Genomic DNA, 16864 nt, shown 5'->3' with positions numbered 1-16864 from the left:
AAAGACCACTGAGCCGGATGTGTCAGTCTCTCCTACTGGAGAGACTCGCCAGCTGTCACCAACAGATATTACTCGCCGCTCTCCATCACTAGCACGCTCGCAGTCCGTGGCAAACAAACACTCGGCTGGGGAAGATATGAACGTAGCAAACATGTTTCTGCATTCAGACAATGCTGAGAGCACATTTTCATTCTTTAAAAAGGGCATCAGTGTTTCTACTGTGCAAATACACTCAACGTGAGACAGGATTACATAATCGGAAGCTGCTCAGGTGGCGAAGTGAGTGGGCCGGCCATTAATTGAATGATTGGGGATTTGATTCCAGATTCTCCCTAACCTCACATCCGAGTGTCCCAGAGTAACACATTCAACCTAAAATGACTCCTGAAAGAAGAGATGCAATGGGCTTAAGATGTGTTTTTCCAATCCATGACAACAGCATGGATTGGAAACAACAGTTTGTTGCTATGGACTCCGTCAAAATCCACACTGGATCCTGTGTCTTTGGGGATCTGGTGTAAAGTGCATGCATGTAAAACAATCTCTCAACAGCTTTAGTGCTTCATCTTTGATTGCCTAGGACTAGTTTGACTAAAACACCGCTAAATGGTCAATTATAGGTGTTTGCAAACCCACAGTTACAGACATACAAGCAGGTTCCACTTTAAAAAAAAAGTTTTCTTTCTGTATTTTGTACTTCTTGTGTTTTCACTCAACTTTTTCTTTTTTTGCTGAAACTGACAAAATGCATCATAATAGGATGACGGTAAATTGCACTTATAGACAGCGTGGAGCAACACATTGTGGAATTTCGTTGATACGAGAACAAAACTTCAATCCTGCACCAAAATGTCTCTTTCCGCTGCTGCCACGCCGCCGCTCTCTCTTCGCTTATCTCAATCCCAAATGGAGGTTCGCTGATGAATGTAAATGACTGCACTCCCCTGTTCCATGCAATTAGAACAAACTCAACCTTCCTGCCTGTTTGGGATTAAATACCCACAATTCAGCCAGCTCTCTCTGTATTTAAGAGACCTTGCTCAGCCTGATGCAAAAGCATGAAAACCACCAGAGTTTTTGTGACAGTTTTTTTTAAGCTCTGGCTCTTATCTTTATATCTTTTATCTCTTGTCGACTTTTTTTTTTATATCTCTCTGTATTCCCTAAACATAACAAACAGTACCACGATGAAGGTCAGTTTCATGAGCAATGGCATCGGGAGCTTGCACTAATATCCGCAGCAAATACAAATTCGACATAGTGTGAGTTTTTGGGGTGTAACAAGGCTTTGGGATCTGAATGGTGTGGAGTTATGTTAGTGTTCTGTATTGTAAAACTACAGGATTATTATGCAAGGTGATTTAATGTAGGCAGGCTTTACTCCATGAAAGTCCATGATTACTTGCCATAACTGAGGCATCTGTCAGCATTAATATGTTCAATCCCACAGGCAACAACTTGATGTTCAGATTTGTAACCGACCAGACAGCAGCTGTGATTGGCACACAAACAGAAAACACAGAAAGCAACAGGATGGTCCGTCACTCAATCTGATCACTGCTTTTTTCTTAAAGGTCACGGGAACCAATTCTTTGTCAGTCTGTGATCACAACAAGTCCTCTAAACTTAAAAAAAAATATTTGCTTGTTACTGCCTCCTAAAACAACACATCTGAGCTTTTCCTAATCTGACGTCCCCGTCGACAAAAAGATATCCGAGTGCTTTCCAAGAGAAATGACTCATGCAGTAAAACCAGGTTCTTATTTTTAACTGCGCCATAATTTTTAACATTGCCTAAAAATCAACATTTTCACAGTAACAATATAAAAACTATGAGGTATAATGCAAGCTAAAAACCCAGTAACCAATCCCCCACTGTGGGAGCGTCAAGTTGACTTAAAGTCTGAGCTACTTTATGTCAGTCAGGGGTTTCTTTCTCCTCTGAACTATTTTCAGAAACATGTTTGTATGAACTCATGCACTGAATTTAAAAGATGGGATAGCTTTTAGGTGACACCCTGCTCGGTGTTTATGACATATATCTTTATGACATATTCAACAAGAACTGGAAGCATTCCTCAGAGACTTTGGCCCATATTGACATGATAACACAGAAGGGCATCCATGATGTGAATCTCCGGCTCCACCGCATCCCAAAGGTGCTCTATTGGATTGAAGTCCAGTGACTGTGGAGGTCATTTGAGTGAAGTGAATTCACTGACACCAAGAAACTAGTTTGAGATTAAGCTTTCTAAGATCCTGTAAGTAGCAGAGGATGGGTACACTGTGGTCATAAAAGGGATGGACATGTTCAGAAATAATACTGAGGTGGGCTGTGGTGTTTAAAACAATGCTGTTAATGGGCTAAGGAAGGATACGAAAATATCCTCCAAACAATTAAACCACCACCAACCAAAACTGTTGATACAAGGTAGGGTGGATCCATGCTTTCATGTTGTTTACACCAGGTTCTGACCCAACTGGTGTGCTCTCCTGCTCCTCTAGCTGTCTGCTTCAAGGTGCAGAGATGCTCTTCTGCTAACTAGGTTGTAGTGAGTGTTTATTTAAGTTACATTTTCTTTCCTATCAGGTCAAAATAGTCAGGCGATTCTCCTGTGACCTCTGATATCAACTAGGCATTTTCTCCCCGAGAAGTTCACTCACTGGATATTTTCTCTTTTTTGGACAATTCTCAACCTAGATATGGTTGTGTGAAAAAAAATCTAATCTCATAGATCAGAAGTTTCTGAAACACTCAGACCAACCATTCCAACAATAACAATCATGTCACAATCGAAATGGCTTAACTCCCCTTTCTTCCCCATTCTGGTGCTCAGTTTGAACTCCAGCAGGTCAGCTTCACCTGCTGAAGTTCAGAAATGCTTAAATTCACAGAGTTGCTGCCATGTGATTGGCTGATAAGATATTTGCAGGAGTACACTTGTACACCTGTAGCTGAACAGGTGCACTTAACAAGTGGCTGGTGAGTGCTAATCAATACTGACATTTAAAAACAAAATAAATGGAGACAGTTTTCTTAAGGAGAAAAAGTTGTGTTGATCAATATGTGTTAACATAACTGGTCTCAAACTGTTTGGTTGGAGAGGCGCTTGAAATATAATATCTATCTGCTGGTGTCATGAAAGGCTAATCTGATTCCATTTAAATCATATTCCATCTTTAGTTAATAAGATTAGCCGGGTAATTAGGCCTCATTTATTGGAATGCTAAAAAGCTGGATAGTTACTGCTGGCAGGGAGAAGCCAAGTGAGGCTCCCAAAGCCTTCTGACAACCTGTTGTAACCGAGTGCAATGCAGAGAAGTCTCCTGTGATCTCGAAAATTACTCATACTGTCCACGCACAGCGCAGCGGCTGATAAAACGAACTCATTAAACGGGAAGAAAGACAAGGAGGGAGAGAAAGAGAAAGTGAGAGGAAAAGGGGGATTTGCAGCTCATTTGAAGGGCACAATTAAAATGTAGAAATTTATCAAGAAAAACTTAGAGTAGAGAACGAGCTCATTGTGTGCGCGCGGCCTGATATCATAGGACAGTGAGTGTGGGACCACATTCGTAAACAGTCTATGGTATGTTGTTTCAAAGACCCCCGTACAGAAGATGAAGATGAGGAGATGAAACGGGATGAGGAAGCGATGGGATAAAACACTTTAGCCGCACACCGCCTTTTACCTGAACCTTGATGCCCGCGGTCCCTTGTTTGTGTTAGAGAGAAAGTGCTTGAAGCGGCATGAGTAAATCTGTCTCATCCTGGGAGCGCTTTGAAAACAATCTAAGTGGCCCACTGTCAGGAAACAGCGCTGACATTAAATTTTTAGCTCCACAAACTGGCAGCTTGAATGTTTTCTCTTGCTGCCGCTGCATGTAAGCTGTAAGAAAGCAGAACTGTGCTGGCCATAATGAGCCAAGGTAGAATCACTCATGCACGAGTATTCAGCTGGGATTTCAACACATTAGGAGAAGGAATTAGATGCTAAATTACAACTTGGGCTCATTGAAATAAATTATACAGACCATTTTATTTCCCATAAATATGTTTTAAAACAGGAAAAGTGACCACAGCAAAGAAATTACCAGGAGCCCTACTGAGTGAGCCGGCAGAGAAGAAGGGGGGCACGTGGTTAAGTAACACAATGATTTGGTTAGACGCTCGACAACCAAACTGTAAACTTTAATTTAAAACACAAGAAGCAGTCTAAGAGTGCAAACCTCCACCAAGGCAGCTCGCTCCCTGCACAGTATGTACTTCTAAAGGAACAGTATTGTATTTTTTATATATATTCATTTTGTTTTCTTTGTTTTTTTAATGTACTTTAAGAAGTCGTGCAAATTAGATAAGAGCGTGACAGATGTTTTCTCCGACTACACAAACATTATGTAGGAGTGGGTAATGGATAATAAGTATCGATTTGTAAATAAGTGGACATGAATAGCTTGAGCTGATTATATAATATTATATAATAGTGTATTTTTAACTAACTAGGCAGCTCATAGTCTTCCTCTTTACAACACGTTATTTAAAGATATAACACATTTTGGGAAGAAAGACAGATGTGAAATTTAAAGGTCAGAGGTCAAATGTGACATTATATTTTAAATCTTTATACCAGTACTTTCTATATGTCGACACACCACACTCGTAACAATCACAGTCTCTATGTTTTGTGTCTATTTTCAGTATGTCATTAAGTTGACCTTGAAGACTTACATCCACCACAGTCACCACAGTGGATCGTTAACATGACTCGACTCTACATTCCTAGTTTTTATCAGGATTTATTCAAAACTTGACACGCATGCATGCAAATAGTACCAAAAACATAACCTCCGAGGCAGAGGAAATACTTTACTTCAAAAGTCTGCAAACTAATACTAGAAAATAATGGTTACGTTTTTTGGGGGGGTTTTTTGAGTAGTAACTTACAGTTGATGATAAGTTAGAATAATATCTTTAATAAGAATGAGCAGTAATTATCTTAGTAGCACAACGAGCATAAAAGTCCAGCCACACCCAGGCCTGAGATCTACTTAAATAGAACCCGTCTGACAAAGTAAAGTAGGCTAAAAGAGCTCAACAAGCAACACACCATGCCACATTCGAAAGAAACTCAAGAACAGCTGAGAAACAAAGTCATCAACAAGTCATTTCTAAGGCTCTGGAAATCCAGTCAACCATGGTGAGAGCTGCAAACTTGGAACAGTTGCAAATCCTTCCCAGCAGTGGGAAGGTTTCCCAAAATGACTCCAAGAGTGCATCGATGACTCATTCAGCAGGTCACAAAAGAATCCAGAACAACATTTAATAACTGCAGGCCTCACTTGCTTCAGTTGACATCAGGGTTCATGATTCAATAATATGAAAGAGATTGGGCAAAAATGGCATCCATGGGAGAGTTTCAAGGAAAAAAACACTGCTCACCAAAAAGAAACACAGGCTTCTCTCACATTTGCTAAAAGAAATCTTAATGACCCCCAAAATTTGGGGGGAAATATTCTGTGGACTGAAGAGACAAACGTTGAACCTTTTGGAAGGTTTAAGTCCTGTTACACGTGGCATAAAACTAACACAGCACTTCATAAAAAATGCAATATAGCAACAGTTGAATATGGTGATGGCAGTGTTATGGTCTGAGGCTGCTTTGCTTCTTCACGACATGGAGAACTAGCCATATTTGATGGAACCATGAATTCTGCTATCTAGCAGAAAATCCTGAATGAAAATGTCCGGCCATCAGTTCATGCCCTGAAGCTCAAGCAGATGTCAGGTTATGCAGCAGGACAATGATGAGAAACACACCAGCAAGTCCACCTCTAGAAGTGGTCTAGTCACAGTCCTGACTTAAATCTGACTGAGATGCTCTGGCCTAACCTTAAACAGGCTTTTCATGCTCAAAAATCCTCTGATGTGATTGAGTTAAAACAAAGAAGAGTGGGCAATAATTTCTCCACGGTGATGTGAAAGACTTGCTCCCAGTGATCACAAATGCGAGATTGGAGTTCTTGCTGCCAAAGGTGGCAGAACAAGTTATTATGTTTAGGCCACAATTCTATCAGCCTACTAAACATACCTCCGTTTGGCTGATCTAGAATAATAATAAAATAATAACTCAGTTCTCCTTTTCTGGTCTGAGTGAGTCTTTGTCAAGTTAGTTTCTTTCATGCAAATTATGGTTGACTGTGGCTATTTCCTTGTCACCAAAGCAATTTCAAGGTGGTTCTTCATGTTGAACCCTCTTCAGACTGATTTCAACTGATGACAGCCAGCAACCTCAGGGAACCACTCACCAACCTGTCAGGGAACCTACAGTTTTCCCTTATGACCCAAGGCTGCCAGGAGTCACTGACTGATTTCTAGGCCTTTGTGACTGAGGCCTTAGTCTCTTCATGAGTCAGCATGGACTGAATCCGCTCTGCAACTACTGGATGATGCAGAAAATTCTCACTGCAGACAATGACTCTGGTAAGCTGCTCAGCAATTCATGAATAATGACTGATAAATGAGTGGTAGCACAAGACTTTTGCACTATATTGCATTTGTCCTATGTTAGGCAATGCTGTGATATATATGTGTAGCCCCTCAAACTACATATCATCCTTAAAGGAGTACAGTATCAACTTCGGCATCTGATCTATGACTTTGCTGTCAGACTCTTGATGGATAGCAAAAATTAAATTGATGCGACAGATAAATGGGTGATGTCGTGTAAGTTGCAGTCTATGTATCGTCCAGTGAGAAGGTGGATTTTGTTTCGTATTTCTTGAGGTATGATTTTCAGATACTGTTCATCTGCTGTAGATAGATTTTTAGGGTTCCCACTTTTATCCTCCACTCCACAGTTGTTTTTTAAGGATGAGCAGAGAGATTCTCCAAAATCTCCAGTTTTTACTCACTGAAATATTGCAGTGAGTGGTGTAAACAGATTACATGTGCAAAGATTTCACTTTGTTAATATAATACTGTTTTTCTTCTTTTTAGAAGTGATCTAAATATTGTTGGCATAAGCGGGCTTGTGCTGGCATTGTGGGGAAAATATCTAAAGTAAGTTGTCAGTGAACATTTTTCAACTTATCTAATCTGTTCATTAAATTTTTTGCCTCATTTGGACCAAAAAGACGTACGTCAGACCGTGTCCCATTTTACATGCAAACTGTAGGAGACAGGTCTGAAAATTGAGCTGCAGCTGCGGGCTTTTAAAAACCAAATCACTAAACTCACCCTGAAAAAACTACCTGGACGTCATTACAGATTTAATTAACTCCTTTCCATTTGCGATTCACTACGAAAGACCAGCTTCAGGCTTTGTTGTTTCACGACACCTCAGATTAGACTGGGCTGCCTTGATTTTTAGCTTTGAGATTCAGGCACTCGTGTCCTCATACAGTACCTAAATTCAGCTGTCGAAGGCCAGAAGAACGACTGTCAAGCAGGATTATTTCAAGGCAGATTTCTTCCCTATCACAGCCTCCATCTGTTAGACTGGTAAAGGGTTAAACGTACAGCTAGGCTAGGAAAATAGGGACATCAATCAAATGCAGACTGCCACGGTACGTCACGAAGACAAAGTGAGCGAGAGAGAAAAGTATGTTTAAAGCTCTAATAGGATGGGATTCGTTTTACAGAGAGAGAATGAATAGAGTAATCATTACTGAAGCGTGCCTGTTGTTTTACCCCATCCAAATCCAGTCACTTCTTTTCTTCCCTGTGCAAGCCTACAAAGTAACCCTAACATGCCCAAATAAAAACAATCCAAAAAAAGGTAATGCCACAGATAAAATCTGAATTGGGGCCAGCGGCTCCAACTGACAAGAAAAGTCTGAACAAGACTTTTCTTGTCAGTTGTAAACCAGCTGTATCACTGCAGTACAAGTGCATCAGCATCAATTGTGGAAGTTACATCAGACATATGGAGCATTTTTGTTGCGGTGACACTACACAAATGGGGCCGACACTCCCGCCTGTGTCATTTATGAGACTGATTGCAGACATCTCCTGCACAAATTGTCTTTCCACGTTACAGATGCCCTGTGTTAATGATTATGTTCTGCACATTTTCTGGAAATGAAGAAATAGGATTTAAAAATGAAAGTGACAAAAACAGGAAAGCTGATGAGCTATAAGTGATAATAGGTATACATGCAGTTTGTTATTGTAGTTTGCGCCTTAATTCTCTTGCCTTTCTGGATTTGAACTAATTGCCAAAAGGGGGCATTACGGTGGTAGCCCATTATCCCCTCATGTACAACTAGCAAGCATAATGGGATACCTGGTGCACGCAGGATGAAAGGACAGCACCCATAAAACCACAAACTGGGAATGAGAACAATCGCATGAGGAAACAGAGTGCACCCTTGGCTCAAAAAATCATCAGCTGCAACAGATTGGCAAGGACACGCATCACTGTACAGCTAGCAGTTGGCCTTACTAATGTCAGACAAAGTGGCCAAACAAGTCCGGAAAATAATTTACTTCTCCGATCATGTCTGCCTTACAAGAAGTCCACACATGCGTCTCTGAAAATAATGCCTATTTTAAGATAGAGAGGGTGTATAATTGCAGTAATCAATCAGGGAGCAGTGAATCAGTTTTCAGTGGCAGAGAGAGCTAGGTCTGCATAAAAAGATGAGTTTTTTGTTTTTTTATCCTGAGGAGATACGAAAGCAGCTTGTTCTTCTTATACAAAGAAGTTTACATTTCTTTCAAATGGACAAACCACGAAGCCACAGCACAGCAGCCCATTCATCCATGTGCTGTATTACTGCCCACCTGACAGACAGTTTTTCACCCAAGAGAGGCAGACGTTAAACAAGCAAGAAGTGCAAGCTGCAAGGCCCCTGTATGGGTTTAAAAAAAAACACAGTAAGAAGTATTGAATAGAGCAACAAAAGACTGGGCAAAAAAAAGAATCACCTTTAAGACAAGCAGACCATTTATGAGAAATAGTATCTGGATGCTGTATGCCTCTAGGTACCTTGTTTGTGGCGCAGACAACTGCTGTAATCTCCCCAAACACAGGCAAAGAGGCTATTATCACTGAACACCAGCATGCTCGACGTATCCACATGCATGCACAGACACACAGCTTAAGTCCCAACAATAGATCTGAAAGACCTCATTAGTCTCCAGAGCCACAGTTGAGTGCGGGCCAGGACCAACTCTGTCGCCCTATTATGCCAATACCAACACATGGCACACACTGAATTAATGGCTAAATGGAAGCGTGCAAATGGTTTGGTGCATAATGGGCCTACCTGCAACTGTCACAGTTTCATTACAATGAAGTACTGGAAAGGGAAATAAAGCCAAGGACTCTGCAAAGTATGAGATCAGTTTATTATTTGCTCGCATCATCTCAATATAGACTGTAATGCATGTGGAGGAGTCTCGTTTAAAAGACTGAATGCGATAAAGAGGACAAGCATGTCTAGTGCTGTTTTCACCAGTTCCTGAGAAATCGAGTGGCTTGCTCTAAAGTTTGAAATAAATTAAAGGCTTCAGCAGGAACAACAGATTAGACATCTACTGTCTGAGAGGGAATTGACTGGTTACAGTATGAGAACTAAGTTACTGATGCAGGAAAACCTCTCCATGTTATGGTCCTGGGTCTTGCGCCAGCATTTTGTGTTTTTGGATTTCTAAGTTGCGTTGATTATCGCTTATCTTCAGTTTGATTCTTAGTTTGTTTATTCAGTTTTCAGCTTTGTGCTTTTGTTCCAGTTACTGTTTATGATATTTACCCTGCCTCCCTCGTGTCCATTGTGCATAGTTAAGTCTCTGTCACTGATGTTCTCTTGTTTAGCTCTTCCTGCGTCATAGTTTGGAGTTTTCTAGTTTTGTGTATCTTTATATACTTCTATATTCTGTATTGTTGACATTCAGGCTTTCTGTTATGATGTTGTAGCTCTGTTCCATGATCTGTGCCTTAAGTTAATGGGAGGTTGTTCATCACCTTCTGTATCTCCATTTTGTTCCCTTGTGTCTTTTAGTCTTGGTTTCTGTTTGTTACTTCCTGTTTTATTTTGATAGTCTCCCGTCTTGAGTGCATTATGTTCAGTTTTGCTTCCCTTGTTGCTTTAAGCCCCTTTTCTATTAGTACCTACTCGGATCGACTCACCACAGCTCAAATCAGATCGACTGTTTTTTTATACCACCTAATGTGCGTGCTTGTTGTTATAGCAACATGTCCAAGCCCCTGTGACGTAATTAGTATATGAGACCAATGCTAAAAATTCGAGGCAACGATATACCTGCTGCTTGGTCTGTGACTTCTCAGTCCAACGCGTTGTTTTTGTAGCCATTTCCCTCGTTGCTGGGTTTCAAAAATGGTGGTTGTAATTTCTGTGAACGAGATGCTGTCATACCTCATCAAGTGACGCCACTGACCAGTCAATCAGTCGAATGCTGTCGGACAATGTCGCATTTTAGTACTTGCTCGGATCGCTTGGAACACCAGCTAAGCAGGTACTATGTCCTGATGGAAAACCCTGAAAACTGTGGCAAATTGATCGGAGTAGGTACTAATTGTTTCTACTAGAACCTAATTCATTGTTTCTAACAGCAATAAAACTGTCTCTTTTAGTTAATCTCTTGTCTCTTATAGTTAGTCCTACTCTTCCTGCCACACAGCAAACCTGACATCCTGTTTGATTTTTGATACTCTCCTGTGTCATGTACATTGTATTTGGTTTTGCTTCCAATTCCAAGTTTTCCCGATTAGTTATAGCTGTGTTTCCTGGTGTTTCCATCTCCATAATGACCTTGTATGTGTTTACAACTCTTGTTTCCCCTTATTTTTTTCTGGTTACTGTTCCTGTCGTCTTGTTTCATAGCTCTCTGTGTGTATGTCTGGAGGTCCTGTGATTCCTTATGGACCAGGTTTCCTTCTTTAATAAAGCTTTTTTTCATTTGACACCAACCTATGAGTCTGCATTTGGGGTCACCTCCATCACTAAACCTGACATCCAGCTGCTTTTTTGCAGACATAATTGCACAAACATGCAAACACATTGTTAAAGATATTCTATTATCAAGTACTCAGATGCAATGAAATATCACTCAGACACTTAGAGCAGTTTTAAACGTGCACGGGTGAGAGACTCAGGGAGAGACTCACACACCTCCTTGGTGCAGTCTGGCTTTATTTATACACATCATGAAGCATACAAAAAAGGAAATATCATCCTTATCTTGTCAAGAACGCAGGTGTGGTTTCTCAAAAACTTTGTGTTTTCTACAAAACCTTTAAAAACAAAAATACTCTGACACACATGTTTCTGCAACTTGTTGTGTTTCTAGTTTGGTCTTTTGGACTTCCTGTATCTATTGCCAGCTGCTCTAAACTAAGTCAGAGGTCTTCAACAGTTCACACATGTGAACTGTTAAGAGCTCCTTTTTTGAACGAGCAGCAAAGCCAGTACAAGAAGAGGAGGGGTTGCAGAGGTGTTTCGATTTCACTCACATTTGTTTCGATTTACCTCACTGACTAGCTGATTAGGTTTAGGAGAAAGTCAGGGTTTGGTTTAAAAAGAGACATAAATAAGTTCACAGAAATAAATGCACACTGTGATGGTGAAGGTCACCAGTCTGTTGTGCCAAGTTGGGAGAGACACTGGGTCATTAAAAGCTGAACTGATCGGGTTTTCATCTCCATGCTTTGCCACAATTGTATAAAATCATGCACCAAGCCGTATATCCTGCATTTATAAACATTTACGAAAGAACGGCGTCGGTTTTGAGAGGTCACTGGTTTGGTAGTTGGATGGCACCACAGCAACAAATCAGTCTCTAAAATCTATTTCTTCTTAGACAATCCACGATCAACTATCAGTAAAGTTAAAGAGTGTTGTTGTGGAGTGCTGAGGTGCATAGTACATAAAAGTCACGAGTCCTTTAGGTGTATATATGGCTCCATTACTTTTGCCATATATGTAAGGTTTTCCAGGCTGGTCCTCTCCTCAAACTATAAAACCTCAGGTCAGAGTGGTGCTACTTGAATTTTTATGTTAAGGAACTGACCAAAATCTAAAAAAAAACCTGATGTGGCAGTAGCACGCCACTGTTAAAGGAGACATTAATGTCAGTGGTTTGGAATATTTACAACACAGTAATCCCAGTTTACTGATGAAAACTTATATCAAATGCAAAATTTATTTGCCTCCTGCAGTAGAAATTATTAGAAAACCAAAATGTTCACCCCAGTCTTATGACAGCTCATAAAGCTATTTGTTACTGTGCAGGAGTGACAACATCATTTTTAACTGATTTCCAAGAGAGGCTTTTTACTACTTCTTCCTCCCAGCTTCCTGTCGTCTTTCCAGTGACTCAGGTGTTAGAGTGGTTTAAATACCAATCGGGCTGATCCCTGATTCTCCGGCCACATGCCCAATAATCTTTGAGCAAGATCCCGAACCCTGAGTTACATCCATGAGTGCGAGTTTGTGTGTGTGAATGTAAGAAAGATAAAAAGGGTGTGTGTGTGTGTGTGTGTGTGTGTGTGTGTGTGTGTGTGTGTGAGAGAGACTGGGTCAATGAGACCTGCAGTAGAAAGTGCTTGGAGTGCTGAATTGAGTAGAAAGGCGCTATATAAGTACCATTCCATTTATACCCATGAGGGATAAAACCTCCAAAATATATCTTTATAAAACTGCTTCAAGCATGATTTTGCACTTGCATTCCTGAGATTATTCCCTGAAGGAACTCATCACACAGGTAAACTGGAAGATAAAATATTTTCCACCAGCTTCAACTAAACATAACCACAAAGTTTTGGCTTCTTGCTCTCAGCAAATCTTTTTTTGTCCGCCTAAAGCTAACTAACCACTGAATGAAAACAAAATTTAAGTATAAAACTCTCAAAGCTGAAGATCTTGTGACTTTTGCCACCACATCCAACAACACGCAGCTCTTTCAAAGACTGGAACCGCAACAAATTTGGTCCGCGAGCACAATTCAGTAATTTATTTTACACTAGTTTGCAAAGTGTCACAGCTGTTGTTTGCGTGAATCTACACAGATTACATGAATCTAAATCGGAAAAACGGGGCAATTTTTAATGGTTTGTGTGACTGCACAGTTCAAAATAAAATCCAGCCGCTTTAAAAAATTTGAACTTACGCCACTGAAAGGCAAATCACTTTTCCTCTTAGTCTCGCTGGCCTGTTTTGGATCCTCTCTGCATTTTTAACCTCGTTTTTTTTTAGCGTTAATCTTTTCATCTTTCAATTCAAAACCTCACCCACCGCCACATCCTTAGCAGCCATGACCTTTTCTCTTTCAGCTCTGCTTTTGTCAGACTCAGAAATAATCATTGCTTTCCTCTATCTCACACTAATTGCTTTTATACAGTACGTAGAGGGAAATGTGTAAGCAAGTGGTTGCCGTGCCAACCGTATCCACTGCATTCACCCCCTCGTGTGTGTGTGTGACTGACAACAAGCAGAAGAAGAATAAAGGTTTAAGGAGAACGAGCCAAGTGAGCGGTAATCACTGAGAATGAGAAACTACTGAGATTTCCTGAAAAACTGTGTTCAGCATCAAATGCATTAACCCACACACATGCACACATTTCTCTCTCATGCGTCGCATTTCCTCAGCAGTGCTTTTACATGACTCTCACACTCTTATCAATCCTTTCGCCTCTGTCACTCTCAGCCTGTGGCCTCTGTCTCCCTGTCAGCTGCAAAATGCGATAATTATAGGTTAAGCAAACTCCTCTTCCTCCTTCACACCCACACACGTTGTGTTATGTCATAACCTTCACACCCCCCCCCCCCCCCCTTCACTTGTTTATTCTGTTCGCTCTGTCTTCATCTCTTCAGTATCATCTCTTCATTGCATTCTTTCTCTACGCAACGTCCATGCAACTGTCTTTTAGAGAAGCGGGGAAGAAAAGGCTGCGTAGGCTCTGAGTGTTTCTCACTGGAGAGAGCTCCTTCTTGCAAGGACATTAAAGCAGCTCTCTTTGATTTGGAGCATTCATTTGATTCTTTGTTTACTCAAATTGAGAGGTATCCTTGATTGAAAATGTTCTTTGAAGCAACAAGTCAAGGCACAAGATGCGATTTCCAGATCATATTAAACTCACTTGCTGTTTCGGGGGATTTTATGATCCATAATAAACATATTCGAGCACAGAATCAGTTCAAGCAGGCACAAATTCAAGCCACAAACAGCCATAACAGGCCGATTTCAGTTCAGCTCGGGCTCAATCACTACCCAGTTCTAATGGATTGCTATTTAAGTTGTGGTATTTTAAGTCACTTTAGCCTGCCTACAGTTGATGCATATCTGCAAGCTACTTTGCAGCCCACCTCCACTCCAGCTTCTTGTTTTCATGCTGTGTCTAACTTAATATCTGCTGTTGGTTTTGATGTCTGCTGTGTTCTGTGCTGGGTCTTGCTGCTATTCGTGGCAGCAACCCCTGGCCTAACCGAGCTGCTGAAGCTCAACCTGAGCATCAGAATAGAGGGATTTAAGTGAATCTGGATGTCGCAAGGTTGTTGGTGCCAGGCGGGCTGGTCTGTGTATTTTAGAAGCTGCTGATCTGCAAACTGTTTTTAACAGTAATTCAAAAAACACCCTCACTACAACCAAAGTATGCAGAAGAGCACTGAATTTAAAAAATACTGGAGCATGATGCAGATGGGCTTCAGCAGTAGAAGAACGGGACACTTGATCTAAAAGTCTCACAAAACTGGTCTACAGAAAATTTGAAAAACATTGCCTGGTCTGATGAATCTCTATTTCTGCCGCAACATTTAGGTGGCAGGGTGAAAAAACGGATCGTTGCCGTGTAGCAACTGTTCAGGTTGGTGGTGGAGAATTTACATTTTCACAATACACACGAGAGCTGCTAATGTGAAGTCTTTAACTGCAGCAGTTTTAAGCAATCTATCTGTAATTTTTTCTAATGATTATTTTCATCTCTGAAAAATTGCAAGTATGCAGTAGAGAAAAATGCATGTGCTATTTATTGCATGATAATATTTGCAGCTTTTTCATCGGAGGTTTTCAATCAGTATGAGCATACAGTGGTTTGACTTTTATGTGAGTTTTGAAAAATTATGGGCAATGGAGCTTTTCCGAGCCGACCCGAATCCCTGATTTAATTGCTGTCATTTCCTTAAAGTCCTCACCAGCCTCTAACATAATGCAGTACTGCGATAAAACTTTCAGGACTTTTAAAAATGTTCAATACACTTTAAAAAACACACTCAACTTATTCCACTAATAGATATGTGGCTGGAAGGTAAGATTTGTTTTTCCAAACTATAACAAGGTCAACAGAAACTTTTGCACTTGGTAACAAACAATATGTTGAATCTACTGTACGTCCCACAGCGAGCATGCATCTAAAAGTTAATTTAAAAAAAACTAAAAACAAATTTTTTAAAAACTCCTCCTGCACGCTTGTACGGACCCCGCCATTCCTCTGTGAGAAACTTAAAAGGCTATTAACATGACATCTTTGAGGCTACATTTCAAAGCTGTTCTTCCATTTCGGGGTTATGGATTCTACTTGTGCAGCCCAGTTTGTGCCAAATCTCGTGTATCTCAGTCCCACAGAGATGGTTTTTTGACTTATTATGTATTCTTTTGTTTTCCACTGTGAGTCCTTTGAACGTTGAGTCGACTCGCTGTCAGGAGCTCCGATGTGACGTCAGGCTCGGAGGGCGGGGGGGGGGGGTCTATTAACAGCAAAGTCAATCAGTCGAGAGGCTGGTTTGGAATAAGAAGCAGGACCGAGCACCGAGGGGCTGATGCAACATAAAAAGTACAAGGACAAATTAACAAATGATACTACTGATAGACTTCACACTCATAAAAAAAAAACCAGTTCATTATCTCAGAAAAAATGATTCAGCTATTTGTTTTCTTTCAGTGAATTTTGACTGGAATTATTGCAGCTGATATGATTAATCTAGAAACCTGCACGGGAATTATATTATTAGTCGTAAGTACATTACTCTAAATTGTATCTAGGAGGCATTATTCTACAGCAGGATGAGGTATATCTCTTTTCCCTTCACCTTAATATTTGTTCCCGATTATAGTGGACTGTGGATCAAAGCATTGATGCACTCAGCCGAGTTCTCCTACCTTAGCAGCCATGACCATGGCAGATCCTCCTCTGATGCCCAGTATGGGGATGTGTGTCTGTGCAGAGATGAAGTCCAGGATCTGAGCGATGGCCTCCTGATCTGTGTCGTCACCGAACACGACGCCTTGCAGTGGGTTCCTTGTCATTTGAGCGCAGATCCGATTGATGATACTTTTGGGGTCGGTCTCGTTCATGGTGACCACCTCGACTTTGGGAGGATACGGGATGTGGAGGAAGTCCTCCTTCTCAAGTCCAGCCCCCAAGGCTACTTCACTAGAGTTGCCCACCAGGATGACAGCAATGCTGAGCGAGTTGATCAACTTGGGACTGATGGGGGGAAGTGCTGGAGAGCCGGGGGAGTAATGCGGAGGGATAACTACACCCCTCTGGTTGCTGCCTCCCCTCTGGCCTCCTTGTCCCCCTGGGGAACCTCCAGGCCCAGTTCCTGGACCTCCGCCCCTGCGGGACTCGCAGACGGGCAAGAGGACAATGGAGAGGAGGAGCAGAGAGAAGGACAGAGAGAGGAAAGGCAGCGTCAGCCGAGGGCACGGATAAGGGTGATAGGATGACTGGTCTGGAGGAGGGGAGGGAGGATGGGGGGAGGAGGGGGAGATCAACTGCTTGTCCTGAAGATGGGAGTGAGAACGGTGGAGGCTGACAAGCATTGTGGAGGAGTGTAAATGCCGTCCCTGGAGGCAAAGAGAACAGAGACAGAAAGAGAAGATAAATGCAAAACATCTGAAAATGAT

At 41.3% G+C, this 16864-nt stretch overlaps 1 protein-coding gene across 2 annotated transcripts in view; it reads right to left on the bottom strand.

Annotated features, from left to right (window-relative positions):
• grin2bb (glutamate receptor, ionotropic, N-methyl D-aspartate 2B, genome duplicate b) overlaps positions 1-16864 on the bottom strand; it is a 136830-nt gene that overhangs the window by 96997 nt on the left and 22969 nt on the right. For both annotated transcript variants that reach the window (XM_026170716.2, XM_026170722.2), the window contains exon 2: positions 16115-16804. In XM_026170716.2, the coding sequence (XP_026026501.2) occupies positions 16115-16804 (690 nt within the window). The remainder of the gene's footprint in view (positions 1-16114; positions 16805-16864) is intronic.

The sequence above is a fragment of the Astatotilapia calliptera genome, chromosome 6 (genome assembly GCF_964374335.1).
Source record: "Astatotilapia calliptera chromosome 6, fAstCal68.1, whole genome shotgun sequence".
Taxonomy (NCBI): Eukaryota; Metazoa; Chordata; class Actinopteri; order Cichliformes; family Cichlidae; genus Astatotilapia; species Astatotilapia calliptera.
Note: the sequence above shows the minus strand (reverse complement) of the source record. Positions and strands in the feature narration are given on the sequence as shown.